The following is a 19,491-nucleotide window of genomic DNA, read 5'->3' as shown; positions in this document are numbered from 1 at the left end:
TCTACACATGCAACTAGCGACGCATCCGGACCATTTACCCCGACCACACCATGCCGCCCACCTATCCGACACCGCTGTCTGCGAGAAGAAAGAAGCAAGGAAGAGTTACTGCAAGAAAACCCAGGTAGAACGCGAAGCGTAGAACACAAAAGGACCGCGCGTGGGGCTACTGCGATTTCACACCTAGCATCACTTCTCACAAAGCGCCGGATCTCTCAAGCATCTAGCCTCGGCATCCCGCTCTCCCTATTTTAAACTCCAAACCTGCAAGAGCCAGTCGTCCGTTCATCTCTCACTGTGATGGAAAGCAAGGGGGTGAGGGCTGAGAGGTTCGTATGTCTCTGAGCTTGGGCCCGCAACCTCCTTGTCAGATCACGTCGATAGATCACAGAAAGTTCGGGCATTTGGGCAGCGATTCAGCGAGAACATATCGCCGAGACCACGAGTACTAGGCGAGGCGGCCGCGGTGTTTGACGTGTAGATCATGGTTTAGAGTTCCCGCTAGCCTCTGCAGTCTCCCGCGTGGAAGCCCAGCTGTGGCCGTTGGGAGGAGGGCTTTTTGCTTTCGTGAACCAGAGACAAAGACGGGCCGGGACCTAAGATGGATCGCGAAGCTGGTCTGCTTCTTTTTCGGGGACCCGTCCCTCCCAACGAGCGGGCCGCGCCGAAACCTTGGACTCCGCTCATGGCGATGATCGTTCAGAGTCTCGTTCACTCGGCCGATTGTTGCTGTCTGCCCCCTTCCAAAAGCCGGAATGTCTCGCGATCTTCCGCCCTATATCTGCTCCCTAGTCAGTGCCCATGGACAGTTGTATTTCTGGGTCGCGTATCCCAATCTCAAACACGCCAGCTAACCTATCCTGTGAACTTCTTCCCCTATCGAATGACTCGGTTCGGCTCACCGAGTTTCCTATTCCATGACTCCTCCCCGACGGTATCAGAACGGAATACCTCTTTTGGACCAGCGTTTCCCGCGGAGAGTCTGTCTGCAATGAGCACAACATACGCAATATATGAACCCGAATACTGAACATGTCGGCAGCAGACGACCATCTCCCCTACAGCCCATCATGTCATGCCATGTCATGTCATGTACGTGACAATGCAATATGCTCGAAGTTAGCGCCCGAACAGGCATAGGTGCGGTTACGACTTGGTTGCTTTTCGGGGGTTAAATGGCCTGAACGGGAAACACGAAACAAAATATCGTCGAAACCCTTCACCAGCTCCAGGTCTGGGATGGGTCAAGTTAGTGACGGAAAACCCCGCGAGTTGGCGACTGGGTTCAATCGCTAGTCTGTCACCCCTGGACATTCTTGCCCTTTTAGATCGATCCTTCCTGCCCTTCCCCCTCCCTGGTCTGTCACCTGGGGAATGATCATCCGAGTAGTGGTTCATGACGAAGGGTTCGGCCAGGCCCTGGGCCGTTATCAGCCTGGAAGCAGTCGGAAGTCGCCTGGAAGCAGTTTTCTTCGTGGCTAGAACGTTAGTTTACCTTCTTAGCTCAAGTCTCCGTTTCACCAATCGTTATTGTCAGGTCATCCCCGGACATCTCTCCTTGTTGTGCAGCTACCGTACCGAAAGCGATTAACTGAACCGTAATATATGTATGTACAACATGCAGGAAGCGTCCCCCATACTAAAAGAAATCCACTTGTTCCACTCGACAAGTGACCTGTTCCTTGTCAAGCGGAGCTCCCGCCACCAACCGCATAATCACATTATCAACGTTCTTGCGAAACCAACGGCAAGTTGGTTGGCAAAACAAGGAAAAACTGGACCATCGACTCTTAAACCCGGGCTTGGACCGCTCGACCCCGTTGGTTACCCCCGGCCGCTTCAGTTCTCTCAGGCCTGGCGGGCGACCCGGATGAGTCCCCCGTAGGATCTCAGATACGCGCGTGTGACAACTTGCATAACACAGATCCGCAGGTCAACGATCTGCGATTACACAGGAGGACATGTATTGTCTGGCTCACGAAGAATTTTCTGAAGTGGTCGAGTGGCCTGATGGTATCCGGGCAAAGACTGTCGAACGTGTCGCAGCCACACATGTCCGTAAGCACGGGATCGGAAAGGGGTCAAAGGGGGTGTCTGGTACGGCTCGGCTCGGGCTAGAGGAAGCTTGGGCTGTCGTGGTACCGAGAGCTGAAAACAAAGAGCGTGATGTATGCCGACTTGCGGTGTATGAGATGCCGCCGGCATTGTCGTACGATTCATGGGCGCTTCATCCTGCAGCATCATCGCTAGCTCTGTGCTGTTGCCTGCCCTCAATGTCGGCTGCAGGATGCGCTTTGAGGAAAAACAGATAAGTAGGTGTGACGCTGTCATCAACCAACCAAGTTGGTCCAGTGCCTCACCGGTGTGGCAAACGGGGTAGCCAAGGATTTGGTCGTACCGGCAGCCCACCATCGTCAGCGAGGGTTGGATCCCTGTTAAGTCGAAGGGAAATAAGAAAGAACGACTGTTCCCACGTCCAACGGCTGGTGTCGTTCCGTTTCAACTCACACTTTTACCGACCACTTCCATGTTCTGTTCATACACAACCACCGCACGAAGCAGCAGCTGGTCAGGGCCACCATCAGAATGAGTCCGAGGAAGGCCACGGTCCAACGGGTGCGGCCATTTCGTCCATCACCCAACACAGCTTGTCCTGCAGGATTACCGACCAGTGTCGCCAGGCTGACGACGGCGTAACAGCAGCCTATGTAGGTACCGCTGTCTTCAGCGTTGCAGAGTCTACCAAGACACGTCGCCGCCGTTGAGACGAAACTGCCGGTGCCAAATCCCAGGAGGAAAGCAACAGCGTATAATGCAGATGCAGAGGTATCGCCGAAGGGGAGCCATAGTACAAGCATCGTCGCCTCTGTGAGTATCGTCATCACAATGGTAACGTTGAAAGGGCCGATCCTATCGGTGAAATATCCGGGAATTATCCTTCCCAGAGAAGAACCCCTGAAGAGTCGTGATCAGCACTCAAAGCCCCAAATCGCCAGGGCTAGAGAGGGCTAGACTCACACGCTGAATAAAAGGGTCAGATAAAAGACGTCGCCAAGTTTGACTGTGTTGGCGTATGTCGGAAGCAGACCCCAGGCCACAAATAGAACCAGCTCAAAACCTGTTATGAGCCTGCATTAGGGCAGCCGTTACTCATGAAGCCGGGATGAGAAGGTCATACCACACACGCTCAAGGTAAAGAGCACAAATTCCCAGCGTCGGAAGCAGGAGAAGTCCCACAGCTTGCCCTGAGGAGGCTTGCGTATCTTAGGCTTGATCAAGACGCACCCGAGGGACAGAAACGCGCCAATTATTGCAAGATGAACCAGACTGGCCGTAGTCCAGTCAAGGTGTTTGGTGGTTAATCGAAGTACGACTGAGAATATCACGCCGCCAAGTCCGCCGCCCATGGTACAGATGCCCATTGCCAACCCCTTCTTCTTGTCGAACCAATGATTGATCACTGCTAGGGCGCTCGTGGTCAATGCCGCTGCGTCCGTAAGGTTAGGTACATTTGATTACGCCCTGGGATGAATCAACGTACCCGCACCCACTCCGGCGGTGGAGAAGCAGAGGAAGAACTGCCAATACCGACTACTGAAAGCAATGCCGAGAAACGATGCGCAGTACACCGTGGCAGCAGGCGTCATCAGCCATCGAGGGCCGAATTTGTCAAACACTGCGCCAAAGGGGCCGCACAGAAGTACTGCAAGAAAGCCAAAGACGGATATGATCCACGATATTTCCGTATTAGACCAGTCTGCAAGCTGGTTTTCCTTCAAGTAGACTTGAAAAATGCCAACCGTCGTCATTAACCCGAAGGTCGGGATCATGGTTGCCGTCGACCCCACCACGACGGACCATGCCCTGCAGCCACGGTCTACAGGCTCCGTTGAGATGACATGTACTTGGTTAGTAGATGGGTATTCTACAGACAGTGGTCGAGCTTGGGGCAATGTCGGCCGGGTCTGGTCCGCTGGATCGATGTGTATCGCGGGATATCGCGTCGGTAGCCTATGAGAATTGAGACATCAGCTATCTACACCTGAACAGCAGGCCAAAGAAAATAGTTCCATACTCTATTCCTCTTTGAGGAGGTGTTGCGGTCATTTCGTGGGCCGTTTTGTGTTCAGACGCGGTATCCATGGCCGAAGCTTCGTTACGCTGAGACACGGCATGTAGAGTGAGCTGAGTCGGCGTGTGTACACTTACGGCCATCGTCGAGTTATACTCAAGAAGCCTTGCCACAGTCTCGCAGAAGTGATAATCTAGACAGAGAACTTTGGTTCAGAACCAGCGTCCGGAGCTTCCGTCAATGATTAGAAGTTGGAACTTTGGCTGTGGATCTCAACCTAGGACTTTGGTCAATGGTGGTCAGAAAAGCCAAGTTATCATATTCAGTTCTCGAAGAAAGTTGATGAGAAACCAAAGTCTTCAAGTCGGTCTGTTGTCTATGTGATAGAAATCACAGGTTGATGGAGGAGTCCCATCTGGTTCGGAGGCGCGGAGGGCAATGCGCCAAGGGGGGATTTCAAAGCCCATTGCCGTGGGGAGGCTAGGCAACTCGGCCACACGAGAAGCGACCAACTTAGACGAGCCCCTCATCTGGTGAAGCCGGCTGTTTGTTGTGACTGAACATAGCAACCGAGAGCCAACGTTGCTTCAGAGTTCGGTTGAATGTCCTTGTTGGGATGATGCGGCTGAATATCTCTGCATTCACCATTCGAGCGGATGAATAAAGACTTGTGTTTGACGAAATTATTCGTCGGGACCCGCGTCTATCGACTCGGTGAGTTGGTTCGATCGTCTTCCAATGTCTTGGAAATGCTTGCTGTCAAGGGAGGTGGGGAGCTAGTGGGCGTCGACCAGACGCCTGGTAGCTAATGAGACGACGTCGTTTGATGGTGCGGGCTTTTTATGGAACCGGGATATATGCGAATGGTTCTCAATTGGGTGCTAGAAGAAGAAGAAAGTGTGTAGGCGTGATGGCAAGGTAGTAGGCATGCTGCTTGTGCAAGAGGTGGCGAATTGGGACAGATGCCCGTCGTCTGCCCAGGTTCCATGCCCTTGCCTCTGCTTGGCCTTCGTTCCAAATGTCTTGAGATTGTTTGGCAAAATGAGCAGCTTGCTTGGGTATGTACGTGGCTCGATAGGATTCAACCGAAGGCAGACGTTGACGTGCCCAACTCGAGGAAGGATGCGCATGCAAGATCTGTACGACAGCCACGAACCAAATCTTAGCAAGCGCCTACTTAGAGTTGTTGGTGGGTACCGTACCTTTGTGTTACTTATTCACATGTAGAAGTGACAAGGGCGTAGAGCGTGGACGAGTGAGGCGGGGCTAGGTAGGTTGGGCAGGGCTTACCCGTCGAGTTGGTTGTCCGAGTCGGGCTGCTGAAGGAATGACCCTGGAAGCGCATGTTTGGTCCCCCGACCCCGTGTTTGCTTTCCCTCGCTTGTTGTTGATCTCTTTCTACACCGCAGCTTCCTTCATGATTGGGAGGAACTTTGGGAAAGCTCGTCATGTGGCCAGTCGTACTGGAGGAATATCAAATACGGCGATAGCTCCAAGATTATCCCTCATGAATGCCGTCCTTCTTTTGGCGTGTCTCACCCAGACTTGCCATATCTTTCCTCAACCTCTTTCATCTTGTGTCACCTTTCCACCTTCAGTATCTCCGTCTTTTGGTTCCCAGTTCGCACTTTGCGCGCTTAGCTCGAAGCGCGCCGAAGCCATATCGCAGTTGACTGCAGCTGATGTCGAAACACTACCGCTGCCACTCCAAACCGCACAACTGCAGAGCCGATCGCCAGATATCTCCATTTTTGACAGTTCCGAGCCAATCTAGCCTATATTCTGATTATTTCCTGCAGCCAATGCAGGCTTGTATCAACATGAGGTTCGTAGGTAACCTCCAAGCTTATGTGACTCGCCCGACTCGTGGCTGTCACATACATGGTTTCCGCAGGGTCGGGACTTCATCTCGTGTTCGAGCTGCCCATTCTGCGCTTGCCGAGAGGGTTGTGGAAGATCCCCCGGTACTTGACCCAGTCACACCATTTGCGAGACCACCTCCGGAGCAGGTTGACCAGTTCTGGCGTAGAGTGCCAGGGTGGGAGGATGTCTCGACAGCCGAGTTCATCAGCTACCGATGGAGCGTATGTGTTATAATGCCGCAACTGGACCGATGGCAATAGCTGACACACGGCCAATCTTAGATGAAGAATCTGGTCGAAGGGCCAAACAAGCTGCGCCGATTCCTAGACAGGGTTTTGCCAGAGCTAATTCCCGCTCGTGGTCAAAGTGGTGTAATGGAACCTCGAGAAAAGCTGATAGCGGATATCTTTGAAGGCGTTTCTGAAGCGACCATGTCTGTTAGAGTGATGTAAGCTACTCACCAGAATTCTTGGAATCCAGACTGAACTAGTCGCTTAGGCCATACACCCTCAGTCGTATCGACTGGAGCAACCCGCGAAACGATCCCATATTCCGCCAATTCATACCTACGAAGTCCATAATGCAGCCAGATCACCCCAAATTGACGCTTGATTCGTTGGAAGAGGAAGCCGACTCCCCCGTCAATGGCTTGGTTCACCGGTATCCCGACAAGGCCCTGTTCCTCCGTGAGTGCATGAGATACACCTCCCGCATCTGCAGCGTGACTGACCGCATGCCGAAGCTCTCTCTGTCTGTCCAACCTATTGCGTATTTTGCACTCGCTCCTACGCAGTTGGTGCTAATACGGAGAGTGTGGCAAAAGCCTCCCTCAAGCCCGGGCGTGCACGATGGGAGGCCGTCTTCCAACACATCGAGCGCACACCAGAGATCCAAGATATTGTCGTCTCCGGGGGAGATTCGTATCAACTCATGCCTGAACATATCAAGATGATTGGTAATCGTCTTATTTCAATAGACCATGTCCGTCGGTTCAGATTCGCTTCTAAGGGTCTTGCTGTTTGTCCGACGCGCATTCTGGACCGGAACGACCCATGGACTGATGCCGTAATCTCGATCTCGGACGAAGCTCGTAGAGTCGGTAAAGCTGTGGCCCTTCACACCCACATCAACCACCCCAGCGAGATTTCCTGGATCACCGAGAGGGCCAGCCAAAGGCTTTTCGAGGCAGGGGTAATGGTGCGAAACCAGTCGGTCCTACTTCGTGGAATCAACGACGACGTTGCCACCATGTCCAGTCTGATCAGAAGACTCGCGGACAATAACATATTCCCGGTGAGAAATGTAACCCATTGGCCTCAAGGCCTCGCTGACTCGATCCAGTACTACGTCTACCAACACGACATGGTGAGGAAGTCGGAGCACCTGCGTACGCCGCTGCAGACGATTCTGGATCTGGAAGCTAGTATCAGGGGTTCGATTGCGGGCTTCATGATGCCGCAGTTCGTGGTCGACCTTCCTGGGGGAGGTGGCAAGCGGTTGGCAAGCACATTCAAATCGTACGATCGTAGGACAGGTGTGTCGACGTATGTGGCACCCGCGGTGACGGGCCGTGACAAGCAAAACAAGGTGTATGAGTACCACGACCCCGTCGACTCAGTTCAACCGTGAGCTTCGGTTGCGGCGTGTTTCCTGCGAGCCGCCCCTACAACCAACCGACCGCTTCATCTAGAGGCTCAGATGGCGGCTTCTGTCCTGTAACGTCTCCTTGCTCGGAAGCAGGAGGTGTGCTTCTTCCCGGTAAACTCTTTCCGGTAAACCAGAGTGCCTATCAGCAGCTTTGCCGCACTCACAAAAACCTCACCTGTTGGAACGATGTTGGAACGAGGTTGCGAGTCCTGAGTCTAGGCTTGGCCATCTCCCTTTGCGGCGATGTGCATGCCTTGGAAGTTGGCCATGTTGGTTGTAGTCACGTCTTGGCTGGCGATTGGCTAAGAAAGCATCCAGGCTTATGTAAGGTCAATATGCTTGTTGGCGTGCGAACATTAAGGGGCAGAGGGCAGCGGGACTTGAGTTTTGAGGGGTAGCATGCGATCAGGATTGAGTTTTGGAGTCGTTATATAAGACAGCATACTTCAAAGACTGATCGAAATGCCATGGTGAAAAGCCATCTGCCGTGCAACAGTACGAACATGCCATTCTTCATTCGAAACGGGAAGGCTCGGACCGTTCGATGACGGCGAGATGTCATGCGTTCGCAGTTCTCGACAGCGATTCGGGCCGGCTACAGTGTGTCCGAGAAGAGGAATGTCGGACTGCATGTTTGTCTTGGAAGAGGCACACCGCTTCTCGGAATGCTTTCTGGTCGCCGACCCCGTACCCGAGACTTCCTCTGCCCCCGTATCTCGTTGGCTGCTGTCCGAGACACACCAACAGCTGCTTTCAACCTGAAAGACAGAAGCCGCTGTGGCAACCGGGATCAACACCATGCGGGGATTTCACGTTCGTGATCTTCACCGTGACGTCGGCTCGGACGATGACCCAGAATTAAGTTTCCTTGTCTGCCGGCCTCTAAATTTGGATCAGAGCAGGGTGCCGAGGGAGGAATGGGTTCCAGCCCACGAAGCAATTAGAAGAGCCCACGAGATCGGTCGTCAACTGAGCAACGAAACGCAATACATTCGGAAAGAAAGAGTAAGCTGGAAAACCTCGGCTCGACTTTTCCCCATGCACTCACTACTCACTCTCCGGAGCGAGATTTGACAGGCGTGGAAATCTCCCGCCGTAGAAAGTCCCCGTAACCCAGCGAACCGGAGAAGAATGCTTCCATGAGCCTCAAAAAGTTGGAGGCGAGCTGGTAGTGGTGGGGAAACAAACGGTTCTTCCCACCTTTTCCTTCCGTCTTATTCTTTCTGCCCCGTGGAGTTGGGACCAAAATCTGGGAGTCCATATTTCCGGTAGCCACGAAATGAGATGGTCCAGCACGCTCGGCGGAGCGGCTCAAATCTCGTTCAGGTGGTTTCCCGGGGATACGGTTTTCGGGGCTTTTCTGGTTTAGCCAGCCTAGGTTGTTCGTAGAGTAGCAGTATTACTCGAAAGAAATCTAGCGAGCGCGACGCGACCCCACGGTGTTGGGAAAGGCAGAATTTCTGAAATAGAAACACGGGCGCGGCACAGCGTAGCACTCGACGGAGATATTGAAGTCGCAGTCCATCTGGGGAGAGGAGGAGCCCCGTTTTGGTGTAACGTGCCGGAGGACGCCGAGGGCGGGGACTCGGCAGAGATGAAGTCGAGATTGGCTCTTTTAAACTTGGTTTTCTGGTTGTTTGGTACGGATACTGCTGGCTGCGTCGTCCATCTCGTGACATGTGCTTGTGTAAGTAAGTCTGGCTCGATCTCGTCGTTGCACAACCACGCATCACTCATCCTTGTACGTACATAAAACCAAGGATTTAACGGACGACGGAGTTCGGAGAGGATGGGATTAAGAATTCTGAAACACACATGCAGTTCGCGGGACACGGCGGAAAGTGGTCATGTATGTTTGTCTGGACGCATATTTGTACGACTCTCTCGCCGCGACTTTGGTGGTAAAAAGGCATGTCGTTTAAGCGCTTTGCCGCGTCTTACCTTGGTCCAAGGCGCGGTCCTTTCTTCCCCCGGTGCAGCAGCAGCAGCAGCTGCTGCTGCTGCAGGGGACCAGGAGTTGGCGGCCACAGCACATAAAACGTGCCCACAGCGGATTTGGACCACTCGCGTGTCGAGTGCTGGACGAAGAGGGCAAGGCAAGATGTGGCTTGTCGAGGGAGGGAGCGGGAAGGGCTCTCTTAGGCTCTTCTTTTGGTGTTTACGGGCCTCCGCTGCATAATACAAGCCACACCCGCGGACATGATGAACCTGAGCATTTGTTTTCTTCATTGTGATCTTGGTGCCAATTGCCCCAGTCCGAATCAGTTTGCCCTTTTGACAGCGGGAAGAGACTCGATTGGGAGCAGGCCCTGACTCGGCCATCTTCCATTGATTGTCTCTCATGGCTCTACCTAGGTTGAGCGACCGCATGTCACAGGCACAAGATATTGTACGACGATGCGAGGTCCTTTTTACCTTTGTGATGCTTGCTTGCTCGCCTTGAGCTCTTCTTTCAGTTGTGGCAGCTGGTAGCGGAAGAACCTTGCTTCGCCTGAGACAGAGACGGGTGTGACCTTGCACCCATTCAGCCCCAAACAAACCCCGAACACCGCCTTTCAGCCCTCGTGGATTGTGACGATCAAACCCTCTTTCTTTGTTCCCTGTCATGCGGATTGGCGAGATCTCAAACATGACAGGTCGTCGGAGCCTCGCGGGAGACCAAACATGGCCGACGGTAGGTTCTGCCAACGACACATATTGAGCCCCCGCCGAGAGGCGTGCCTGTGCTACCATCCCGGTGTTTCCTTGATACTCTTCATTCCGGGAGAGGCACAGCTGCTTCGGCGTCAGAAGTAGAACGGAGGAAAAAGAAAGGAAACACATGGATGACGACTTGTTCCGGTCCCTGTCGCGACATGAAGGATGACCTTCCCCCCATCGCGTCGCGCGGTGATGATGCTGGATGTAGAGGGAATGTTTGCTTCCTCGAGCCCGGGATCGGTTTAATCTGGATCCTGCTGCCTCAAAACAAGGCGAATCCTGTCCTGTCTCCCTCTCGTCCTCGGAGTTCCCGTCGGTCATGTTTCGAGTACCCAGTCGATTGCACGCGGAAGAACCCCTCTCTGGAAATTCGGCTCTGGGACGAGCCGAACCTGCGGTGTGCGTGCGGGAAAAAGTCTCTCTGCGTGTTCTGTATATTGCGTACACCGCCGAGCTCCATGCTCTCGGTGGTGACGACGACGACGTAGTAGTAGTAGTCTTTTTCGCACTTCGCAGTTGGGGGACTTTTCCTGAGGAAGCGGTCAAGCTTTCTCGGCAGGTTTCATAGTTCCAGATTGTTTCGTTCCTTATCCCACCTTAGCTCGGGGGGCCGACTAAACAGGGGGGAGCCGATATATGGGGTTGGGAGACATGGCAACGGCGAAGCTAGTTTAGATTGACGCTGAGGCTCTAGACCTACTTTTCACAATATGTCATAAACAACACGCAGTTTAAAGCGTAGATATGAAACACTGAGGTCAAAAAGACCTCGCGTGTCTTGCTCTCTCTCTATGTGCCGGCGACGACGGCGCATGGATCACGCACGGGTCTGTATTCATTAGGGTTTAGCCCAGTGGAGAGAGAGAGAGATGTGAAGCCCGAGATGGTGAACCTCACGTGCATAGCGTTGAACAAGCTCCAGCCCGGCTGTTCGGCTTGGACTTTCTGGCATGGGAATATTTCCAGGGCCTGGATTTTTCTGGGGCACTCGCTGAAGGCGATGATTCAGCGAGACAACGGAATCATGGAACGACGGATACGTAGCTGCCAATTAACGCGAAATGGGAAAATATTGGACCAGGGGAGAGCAAGAAAACACAATCGAGTCGTCCTCGGCCGAGGCCAGACCCATGGCGACAGAGGCTCGAGTCGTGCGCGGGCCCCATCGTTTCTGTGTGAATCGGATGACGGGTGTCACTGACGTTTTTAATTATCTGGACATCGCGAAACTCACAGACACTTTGGGGAAAGGCTCTTTTTTGTTTCGTATCGTCGGATGTTTCCCAAAGTTGTTTCGCGGGGCAGGGTCTAGGCCTCGAGCGAGCTCGACTCAAGCATAGATGGACCCTGGACAGATTGGCGTTGACTTGGGATGATCACTGTCTGTGTTCCTTTCATGGATGAGGATGTGCGAGAAAGGCCGGGAAAGCTTGTCGAACGAAGGTCCATCGCGACTTTGAGGATATAAGGCAGGTGCCTTGCATAAAGACTTTAAGAAGGCTAATCACGGCCTCCACTGCTTTTCGGGAATCAATGTGGTATCGGGACCTGTGAAGAGAGAGGGTCCCTCTATGCGTTTTCACCTCATCGGGGCCGATTCATTCAAACGTTTCCCTTTTTAAACCTCTTTAAAGTCTCTAAAGAGATCATCAACAAATGATGTTTCGTCCGGTGGTGCTGTCGTCCCATTCCGACCCCGTGGGTCGACGGTTTTGTCCGGTGACAGACTTTCGCTACCGTATAAGATCAGCGATATAGGGTCCCCCCCGCCGTGGAGCGACTCATGGATTTGGATGCAGGCACGAACAGGGCAAAGATGGAAAGACGCCGGAGAGATAGAGAGGGAGAGGGAGAATGGGCTTGCTTTGACGGAAAAAGTGGGATGGAAATGAATCATTCCAGAAGGAAAAGCGACGAACTGATGGGGTTGCATTCGATGGACGGTTGAATATAGGGCGCATGATGATTCCTGTGTGATTTGTGTGATTGTGTTTTAAGCGACCTCTTGGGGGCGGTGCAGCAGTGCATCCAGCATACACATCGTCGTCATGCAATTGCTGTCTTAACGCCAGTTCTGATATGCCGAAGCTCCGTCCGTCGGAGGAGACAGAAGAAAATAGGGGGTTACGCGGAGGCATCTTCCATCTCGGGGGCTTCGTCGCGTGTTCTGAGCGCCCGGCGCGTCGGTCGACTGTAACCTTGCGTCCAAGAAGAGGCAGAACCAAGGCAAGGTTCCGATCGGGTAGGCGTGCATACGTACATACAACACGAGGAAAAAGGCAGGCGCTTCAGCGGGCGGGAAGTGTGCAGCAATCGTGGTTGAGGTTTCATTGCGTCCGTCTATTCCGGGGGGACGCTTTCTTTTCTTCTCCCAGCCGGCCCCCTGTGCCGCCCTTCTCTCTTGCGACTTTCATGCGCGATGCGGCAGGTTGTGGTGGTGTCGCCCGTATAATGGATGACGCTCGATAGAGTGGAATTGCCATACTGCATCTGCTCATCATTCGAGTTCCGTTCTGATATCACCGAGACCTACATAGTACAGGTTCGGAGGTGCGACACCCCGCGGGATACCGTCTGTGGTAATATGCCCGCGCCGTGCGGCCGCAGCCAGAGGAGCCATAGCAGGAGAAAGGCTGACGCTGCGGACGGAGAGGAGAGAAGGCGAAGAAATTAGGGTGCTAAATCTAACGCTTCGGACTTGTGCTGACGCTTGTCAACGGGCCCCCAGACCGGGGTTCATCATGAGCCTCGTCACAATTGTCGAGCTTGAGGCGATGAGTGAGATGTCTGTGGGGGCCGAAGCAGTGAGGAGAACCAGAGAGAGAGAGAGAGAGAGAGAGAGAGAGAGAGACTGGGGTCCGAGGGGGAGGAAACGAGAGTCTACCGATGATTCGCCCATTTCCAGGCCCTGTACATCCCGTAGGCGCCAGGCACGCAGGAACGAAGCAGTCTGCTTCTGCGTCTTTGCCTCATTGCTTGCGGGCGGTTGGTTCAACGCAGCGCAAGGGTTGGCCCCCATGTACACGTAAATTGCAGGTTCTCTCGTCCGTTCATCGAGAATAAACAAAAAAGAGAGTTGTGTTTTGTGTGTTTTGTGTGTCTCGTCTCATGTTCGACCTCGCTGTGCAGCTTCTGATCTGTGCTCAACATTATTGCGGGAAAGCGTCGAAGCACGAATCCCTCGCCAACGGGCGGTGACACGATAACGAGGGAGCCGTACGGATACAAGAGCTCGGGATGATTGTGCCTCCTCCGTGGTTGGAAATGTCATGTTTAGGGGTGTTTGGCGGAACGACGTCCATGCCCAATGATCGCCCAGCGACAAGGGTTCACGGGTGGCCCTCGAAGTTCCTCCGATGATTGGTCCAATTCCCCTCGAGTCTCTCCGGTCATCGCGCTCTTGACGATGAGGGGGGGGAGGGTTCGTTCCTTCTCGTGTAACTTTGCTCAACATGGAAGTTGCCGGGTTTCCGATCCATCTAGACCAGAAAGGCTCACAAAAAATAGAACGGCCGGGGGGAGGCGGCGGCGGCGCTGTCAAGAGTTGACAAGTTGGAACCTGTATTTGCTCTCTCTGCTGGTAATTTTGCTGTGCCGTCGGACAGACTGCCTTCCGCGGCGCGGCACTGGGGCGGGCTGGACATGGGGGATGATTGATTTGATACCCAGGGACAACGAGAGACACGGGAGAGAGCGAGAGACAGTCACACAGACACAAGGAAAAGGACGCACAGACTCGCGTGATGGATGTGCGGCCGGGTTTTGCTTTCTGCGATTTGGTTTCTTGTGTAGCCAGCATATCAAAGTTGCCCCTGCCACGGCAAGCCTTAAGGTGTGCGGTAAATGAGCTCGACGACAGATCATGACTGTCTCGGGAACCGCAACGGCCAGACGGCTCCGCGAGACATGGAAGGGTGAGGGAGCGAGGGACATGTTGTGCGACTGGACAAGCCGCACCATCCATAACCTCGTTACGTGCTTTGCCATCGCAGAAAACCTGCAACCGTTGAAGATATTCTACATATATTTGCTTTATATGGCTTGCCGTCGTTAATGTGTGCTGTACGCGCGCCTGTGTGGTGTCATCTGGTCCCGTTTTGTGCTTGGTTTTCCCATCTTGCAGCCGAACGGCGGCCTTTCCGTAGAGGGAGAGACAGACATACATGAGAACAATAAGTATCATATATGCCTGCCATCCCATCTCCTCTCTCCTGCGCCGCAACACCACCCCGCCAAAAAGACCGTACATGCGTGTAAAACCTGGCCGTGGCCGTTCGAACAAAGGCTTTGCCCTCGCTCAAGGCATCATCCCCTCGATTGCATGTCATGCCTAAAGTGTTGGTGATCATCATTATCAATACCCTTCTCGAGAGCCCCATCACATCACGCCGCCCGGGGCCAGAGTGACTCCGTTGGAAAGAAGAGACAGAGACACGGACAGAGCAGAGCCCTGTCGGTGGATTAATACCACCCATACTTTTTCTTACCTTACCTTTACTCTATTCGCCTTGTCCCCTGCTCCGTCCTATATTTCGACCCTTGGCTCGCATTCCTCTCGAGCCTGTGGAGCCCCCTTTACACCATCCTTACCCAACCGGACCCTCAGCCAGCGGACAGGGTCTGCCCCTGGGTCTCTCTGCTCAGCTCAATACCGGATTCGGCAGCCGCTTGTTGGTGCTGGCGGAGCACTCTGGAGTGGCTCCCCCCCCCCCAAAGCCCAGGTAACAGGATCACAGGCGATTGGGGGGAAAAAAGAAGTTGTGGTGGATGTCATCGATACCCACGACTTGCACAACGAAAGAGGTGGAGGTGGAGGAGGACGAGAAGAAGAAAGCAAGCTGGAGGAAAGGCGGCGGCGGAAGAGGCACCACAGCAGCAGCAGCACAGCAGGGAAGAGGGCGAATGAAGGCTGCGCTGGCGCGTGTAGGAGGTGTGATGGGCGCGGTGCCGTGGGCCCCATCACCGCTGTCACGGTCGACTCACAGGCGTGGTGGTGGTGGACCGGGGGCCGTGGACGAGAAGCAGCGGCAGCAGTGCCAGCAGCAGCAGCGACCGCAGCATCGGCTCCAGGGACAAGACCGCCAACCTCGGGGGCCCTGGACGGCGGCAGCGATGCTGGTGGACCGGCATGAGCTCATAAGTTTCCTTGACGACGCGGACGCGGACGACCAGGTCCCTCTGTCCTGTTCTCTCGATCCCGTTGATATTGTTCCTGGCACTACATCATCATCATCATCATCATCATCATCATCATCTTTTTCATGTTCGTCTTGTTCGTCTGTTTTCCTGTTTGACAACGAAATCACCAACAACACCAACACCAACGGCAAGAATCATAATACCACCAAGGACGATCGCAACATACACAACAACCACACAGCCACCACCACCACCAACTACGACTCATTTCCCCGGTTCCCTTCCTTTTACTCGTCTGCGCGGTCAAGCTTCGACGAGTCGGCTACGGATGTAACCACTTGCCCGTCGACAGCTACAACGACAACGGACTCGACGACGGCGACGACGACAAGGACAGCAGCGACAACGGCGACAATGGCGCCTTTGTTCATGATTGGAGGCGGCGGCGGCGCTAAGAACAATGGCAAGACGACAGCGCCGGCGGAGACGGCGGCGGGCGGCAGGACCAGCGACGATGGCGTGGACCGGTCTCACGGCCTCTGGGACTATTTGCACCACGGACTCGACGGCTACAGCTCTCCCGACCTGCGACTGCTGGGCCAGTACAACAGCAGCAGTAACAATAATGAGAGGGAGACGACGACGACGACGACAAAGCCGCACCAGTCGTCAGCAACAACAAGGACTCAGCAGCAGCAGCAACAACAACAACATCAACAGCAACTTTCGTCATCGTCAACATATCACCAGACGCTCTACGAACTACGGCCCGACTCGTCCAAGAGCCATCACAACCAGTACCTGCACCGAACGAGCTTCGAGTCCGCGGGAGCCTCTGCGACATGGACGTTACGGAGCGGCAAGAGCCACGAGAAGACCAATAGCGGCAGCAGCAAGAAGACGACGGCCACGACGGCGACCAACATGACGATTCCGACGATTTGCGGCGTGAGGGAGCGGGAGGCGACGACGGCAGCGACGCTGTCTCCTCCCGATGGTGGTTTGACGTCGATCGTCGTGCCCCCGCCAGTCTCGCCCTCGACAGCCTCTTTCGGGGCTGAGATGACGAAGCAGGAGTTTGAGGCATTGCCCGAGGCCATTCAGCGCAAGGTAAGCTATGAATTGTGTTGATGATGTTGTCGTCTTTTGTCCCTCTCATGTCTTACACTATCCCTCTCCCCCAATGTCTGAGCATTCATTCTCTCATTATTGACATGAGCGTCTGTCTGTCTGTCTTTGGCGGAACCCCATCCATCCCTTCTGTTGTTCTATTCCTTTTTTCCATTCTTGTTCTTCCTGATGTTCCAACGGAGCGCCTCCAGCGTCAGCCACCATCTGCCGTTCCGATCTCATTCCTTTGAGAGCAAGTGCCGGGTTTCCTTTTTCTCTCGGCTTTAGCGCGGCCCCTTGTCAGGAAGCCATACCGAGAAACAGACAGGCCGTCCGTGGCGTTTTCTAAATTATTTTTCCCTGCCATTTTCTTTTTCCCCCGACTGCTTCGTTGCTTTCTCTCCCTCTCGGTCTGAAAGTTCCACGGCCCGTGGGTTTTTTCTTCTCCTACTTTTTCCCCTGGGACCTTTCCCGATCAAGACATTGGCCTATTTCCCCCCAAACCCCTGCCAGCCAGCCCAAATGCCCCCTGTTCTCGTATGTTCAGGCACACAGACATGAGAGCATTGGACAGCGCATGACTTTCCTTGGGTGTAATTCCGCTCCAGCCTTTCTACAGGGCTCAAGGCAACGTGAGGTGGTATTGGTAGGGCAGGGACGGCAAAGAGGGCCCAGACCTGCAGCAAGCTGCGGCCCAGAACCCGAGCCCGGGGTATCTCTCTTGCCTCCTCTCGCCTGCCTGCTGCTGCTGACCAGCTGTTGGCCTGGAGCTCTCGCCTGAATCCCGCGTTGCTGTCTGCCTGCGCAGTTGCAGTCGGGGGCTTTCCTGGTTGGCGCCGACTGGCCGGGGTTGTGTGTGTGGGTTCGTTTCCCTTCACATTGGGATTGCTTCCCGTTCAAGCTCAGGTCCCTGTGGAAGCGAATTGGCTGCCGCTGCCGCTGCTGTGGGTGTTTGGTGTTCATCAGCATCCTCCACCCACTGAGACATGCACCCAAAAGAACCGCCCGCGTTAGCCTCAACTGTCTCCCCTCTCAACCCCTTACCGCGCGCACACACACTCACAGCATGCCCCCCATCACCACGCATTCTTTTCCGTCCAACCAACACCCAGCAGCCTCTTCCCTCTGCCCCCAGCTGTTCGTCTTCCCCCCACACCTTCATGCATTCGACCCCCAATATCACCTCCGACGCAGCCAGTCAGCGCGGGCGAGAGTGTGTTGTCAGGCACAGGCGTAAGCGTGAAGACGACGTGCGCTAGTCTGCACATGCATGCCAGCCAGCCGCTGAAGAGCGAGGACGCGCAGAGAGGACGCGCAGAGAGAACGAACGAGAAAGAAGTGAGGGGTGAGGCACAAACAAACACACGCAGAGAGAGAGAGAGAGAGGCCATCACGCACTCGTATTGGACAACGACTCGCCACGACCTTGGTGTTGGGAAGATGACTCGCCAACTGCGAGAAATAACACTTCCCAAAAACAGACAATCGACAACAACAACAACAACAACAACACCAGGGTCCTGTCGGTCCAATCTCGTCGTGTCCGCGCTCTCGGGACCTCCTCTCTCGCGTGCCCAGCCGCATCTCTTCCAATCCCGTCTCTTTATCGTCCCAACACGGCTCGCCCTGATATTGCCTGCCTTGTCTGGATTATCAGCACACCTATCCAGACTGGGCAGCCCGGTCCACAAAATCCAGCCATCGTCAGTCAATTGCCGTTGTGCTAGAGAGGGAAGTCCGAAGGAAAGGACCGAACGACTTTTGTCTCAGTCTGGCTCGTTGCAGATCGGGAGTTGTCAATCTTGGGGCCGAAGATCCGTCATTGTCTCTCCTCTGTCCCGCCGATATCGTCCGTCTTCGTTCGTCACATCCCTCCCTCCAACAAGCCCCATCCCAAAGCCTAGCCTAGCATTTGCCGTACCAAAGATTGCTCAAGTACGGCGGTGGTCTTGCAGCGGCCTCTCTCTCTCTCTCTCTCTCTCTCTCTCTCTTTCTGTTGGACCATCCCAATTCCCCTTCTCTTCCCACATTCCATGGAGCCCCCCGGGCCGCCAAGTGGTGCCGTGGGCTAAAAAGGAGCATGGAGCTAGACCGATTGCACGCATGGTGTCTCTGGTGCGGCGTGGCCTCGCAGGCTATTCCCCCATGGTGTCGTGTATCGTGTCTGTTCGCCGCCCTTTTCTGGCCCTCTTCTGAGTTGAAGGCAGACTTGGGTAGGCCTGGGTCATGCACCTTGCATCAATACCGTATGCAGAGCTGCAGCAGCGCAGGTTGCACTGACGCGGGCACTGGCGCCGATGCACTGACCTGACTTGACGTGCTCCACGGACGCTTTTCCCACACGTCCGGCCCAGGGCAGGGCGGCATATGGCTCTTGCTTGACTCCTTGAAGGTGCCGCCGCTCCTTGCCTATTCCGAAGGCCGTTGCTCCTGTCTCAATTTGAACACAGGTCGGTGGGCTGGCCCTCTGCACTTTGGGCTGGACTGACTGGCTGGAGTCTTCCGTGAAGTCATGGATCATCACTACCAGTACCTACCTAGCCTTGGGACTGGGAGGGAGGGCCTGCTCCCCACGGTACCTCAGCCCACTCAATAATGGCCCATCTCAGGTGGGAGTTGAGGTGTTTCCAGTTGTTGGTCATGTACCAGTGTACCTTTCTTTCTCCTCCTGTCTCTGCCTCTCTCTCTCTCTCAAGTACCGACCCCCAAACTCCAAATGGCTGGACCAAGGCTTTTACCCCCAACCCCGAGCTTCGTTCCGAGCTTGCTCTGTTTCTGTCGCTCCTCGTTGCTGATCTCGATGTCTTGTCGGCGGCTGGTGTGCAAGTGATGCAAGTGCTGCGCTTCTGCAACTACTTCTTCTTCTTCTTCTACTCCTCCTCCTGCTGCAACTCAACTGCGGCATCGTTTCCCTCTCCATACTAGTAAAGCTCCATCCGTCATGCACCTCAGCAGATGCA

The 19,491-nt window shown here is 54.5% G+C and overlaps 3 protein-coding genes across 3 annotated transcripts; 2 read left to right on the top strand and 1 right to left on the bottom strand.

Annotated features, from left to right (window-relative positions):
• Positions 1-2,504: 2,504 nt before the first annotated feature.
• Positions 2,505-3,830, bottom strand: MCH5-1 (Riboflavin transporter MCH5; the record flags this gene model as incomplete). The annotated part of the gene is made up of 4 exons (XM_037316223.1): positions 2,505-2,955; positions 3,019-3,118; positions 3,179-3,487; positions 3,542-3,830. 4 exons carry the CDS (start codon positions 3,828-3,830, stop codon positions 2,505-2,507), a joined length of 1,149 nt encoding a protein of 382 aa, XP_037184666.1.
• Positions 3,831-5,892: 2,062 nt separating this feature from the next.
• On the top strand, positions 5,893-7,564 carry kamA (L-lysine 2,3-aminomutase; the record flags this gene model as incomplete). Its single annotated transcript, XM_037316222.1, has 5 exons — positions 5,893-6,156; positions 6,217-6,383; positions 6,434-6,621; positions 6,678-7,228; positions 7,277-7,564. The coding sequence occupies 5 exons, from the start codon at positions 5,893-5,895 to the stop codon at positions 7,562-7,564; spliced, it is 1,458 nt and encodes a 485-aa protein (XP_037184665.1).
• Positions 7,565-15,835: 8,271 nt separating this feature from the next.
• Positions 15,836-16,552, top strand: CGCA056_v000960 (uncharacterized protein; the record flags this gene model as incomplete). Its single annotated transcript, XM_037316221.1, has 1 exon — positions 15,836-16,552. The coding sequence occupies one exon, from the start codon at positions 15,836-15,838 to the stop codon at positions 16,550-16,552; it is 717 nt and encodes a 238-aa protein (XP_037184664.1).
• Positions 16,553-19,491: the final 2,939 nt, after the last annotated feature.

The sequence above is a fragment of the Colletotrichum aenigma genome (genome assembly GCF_013390185.1).
Source record: "Colletotrichum aenigma strain Cg56 chromosome Unknown KSG_Cg56_contig01, whole genome shotgun sequence".
Lineage (NCBI taxonomy): Eukaryota > Fungi > Ascomycota > Sordariomycetes > Glomerellales > Glomerellaceae > Colletotrichum > Colletotrichum aenigma.
The sequence above is the reverse complement of the archived record's forward strand: the minus strand, read 5'-3'. Positions and strand labels throughout refer to the sequence as shown.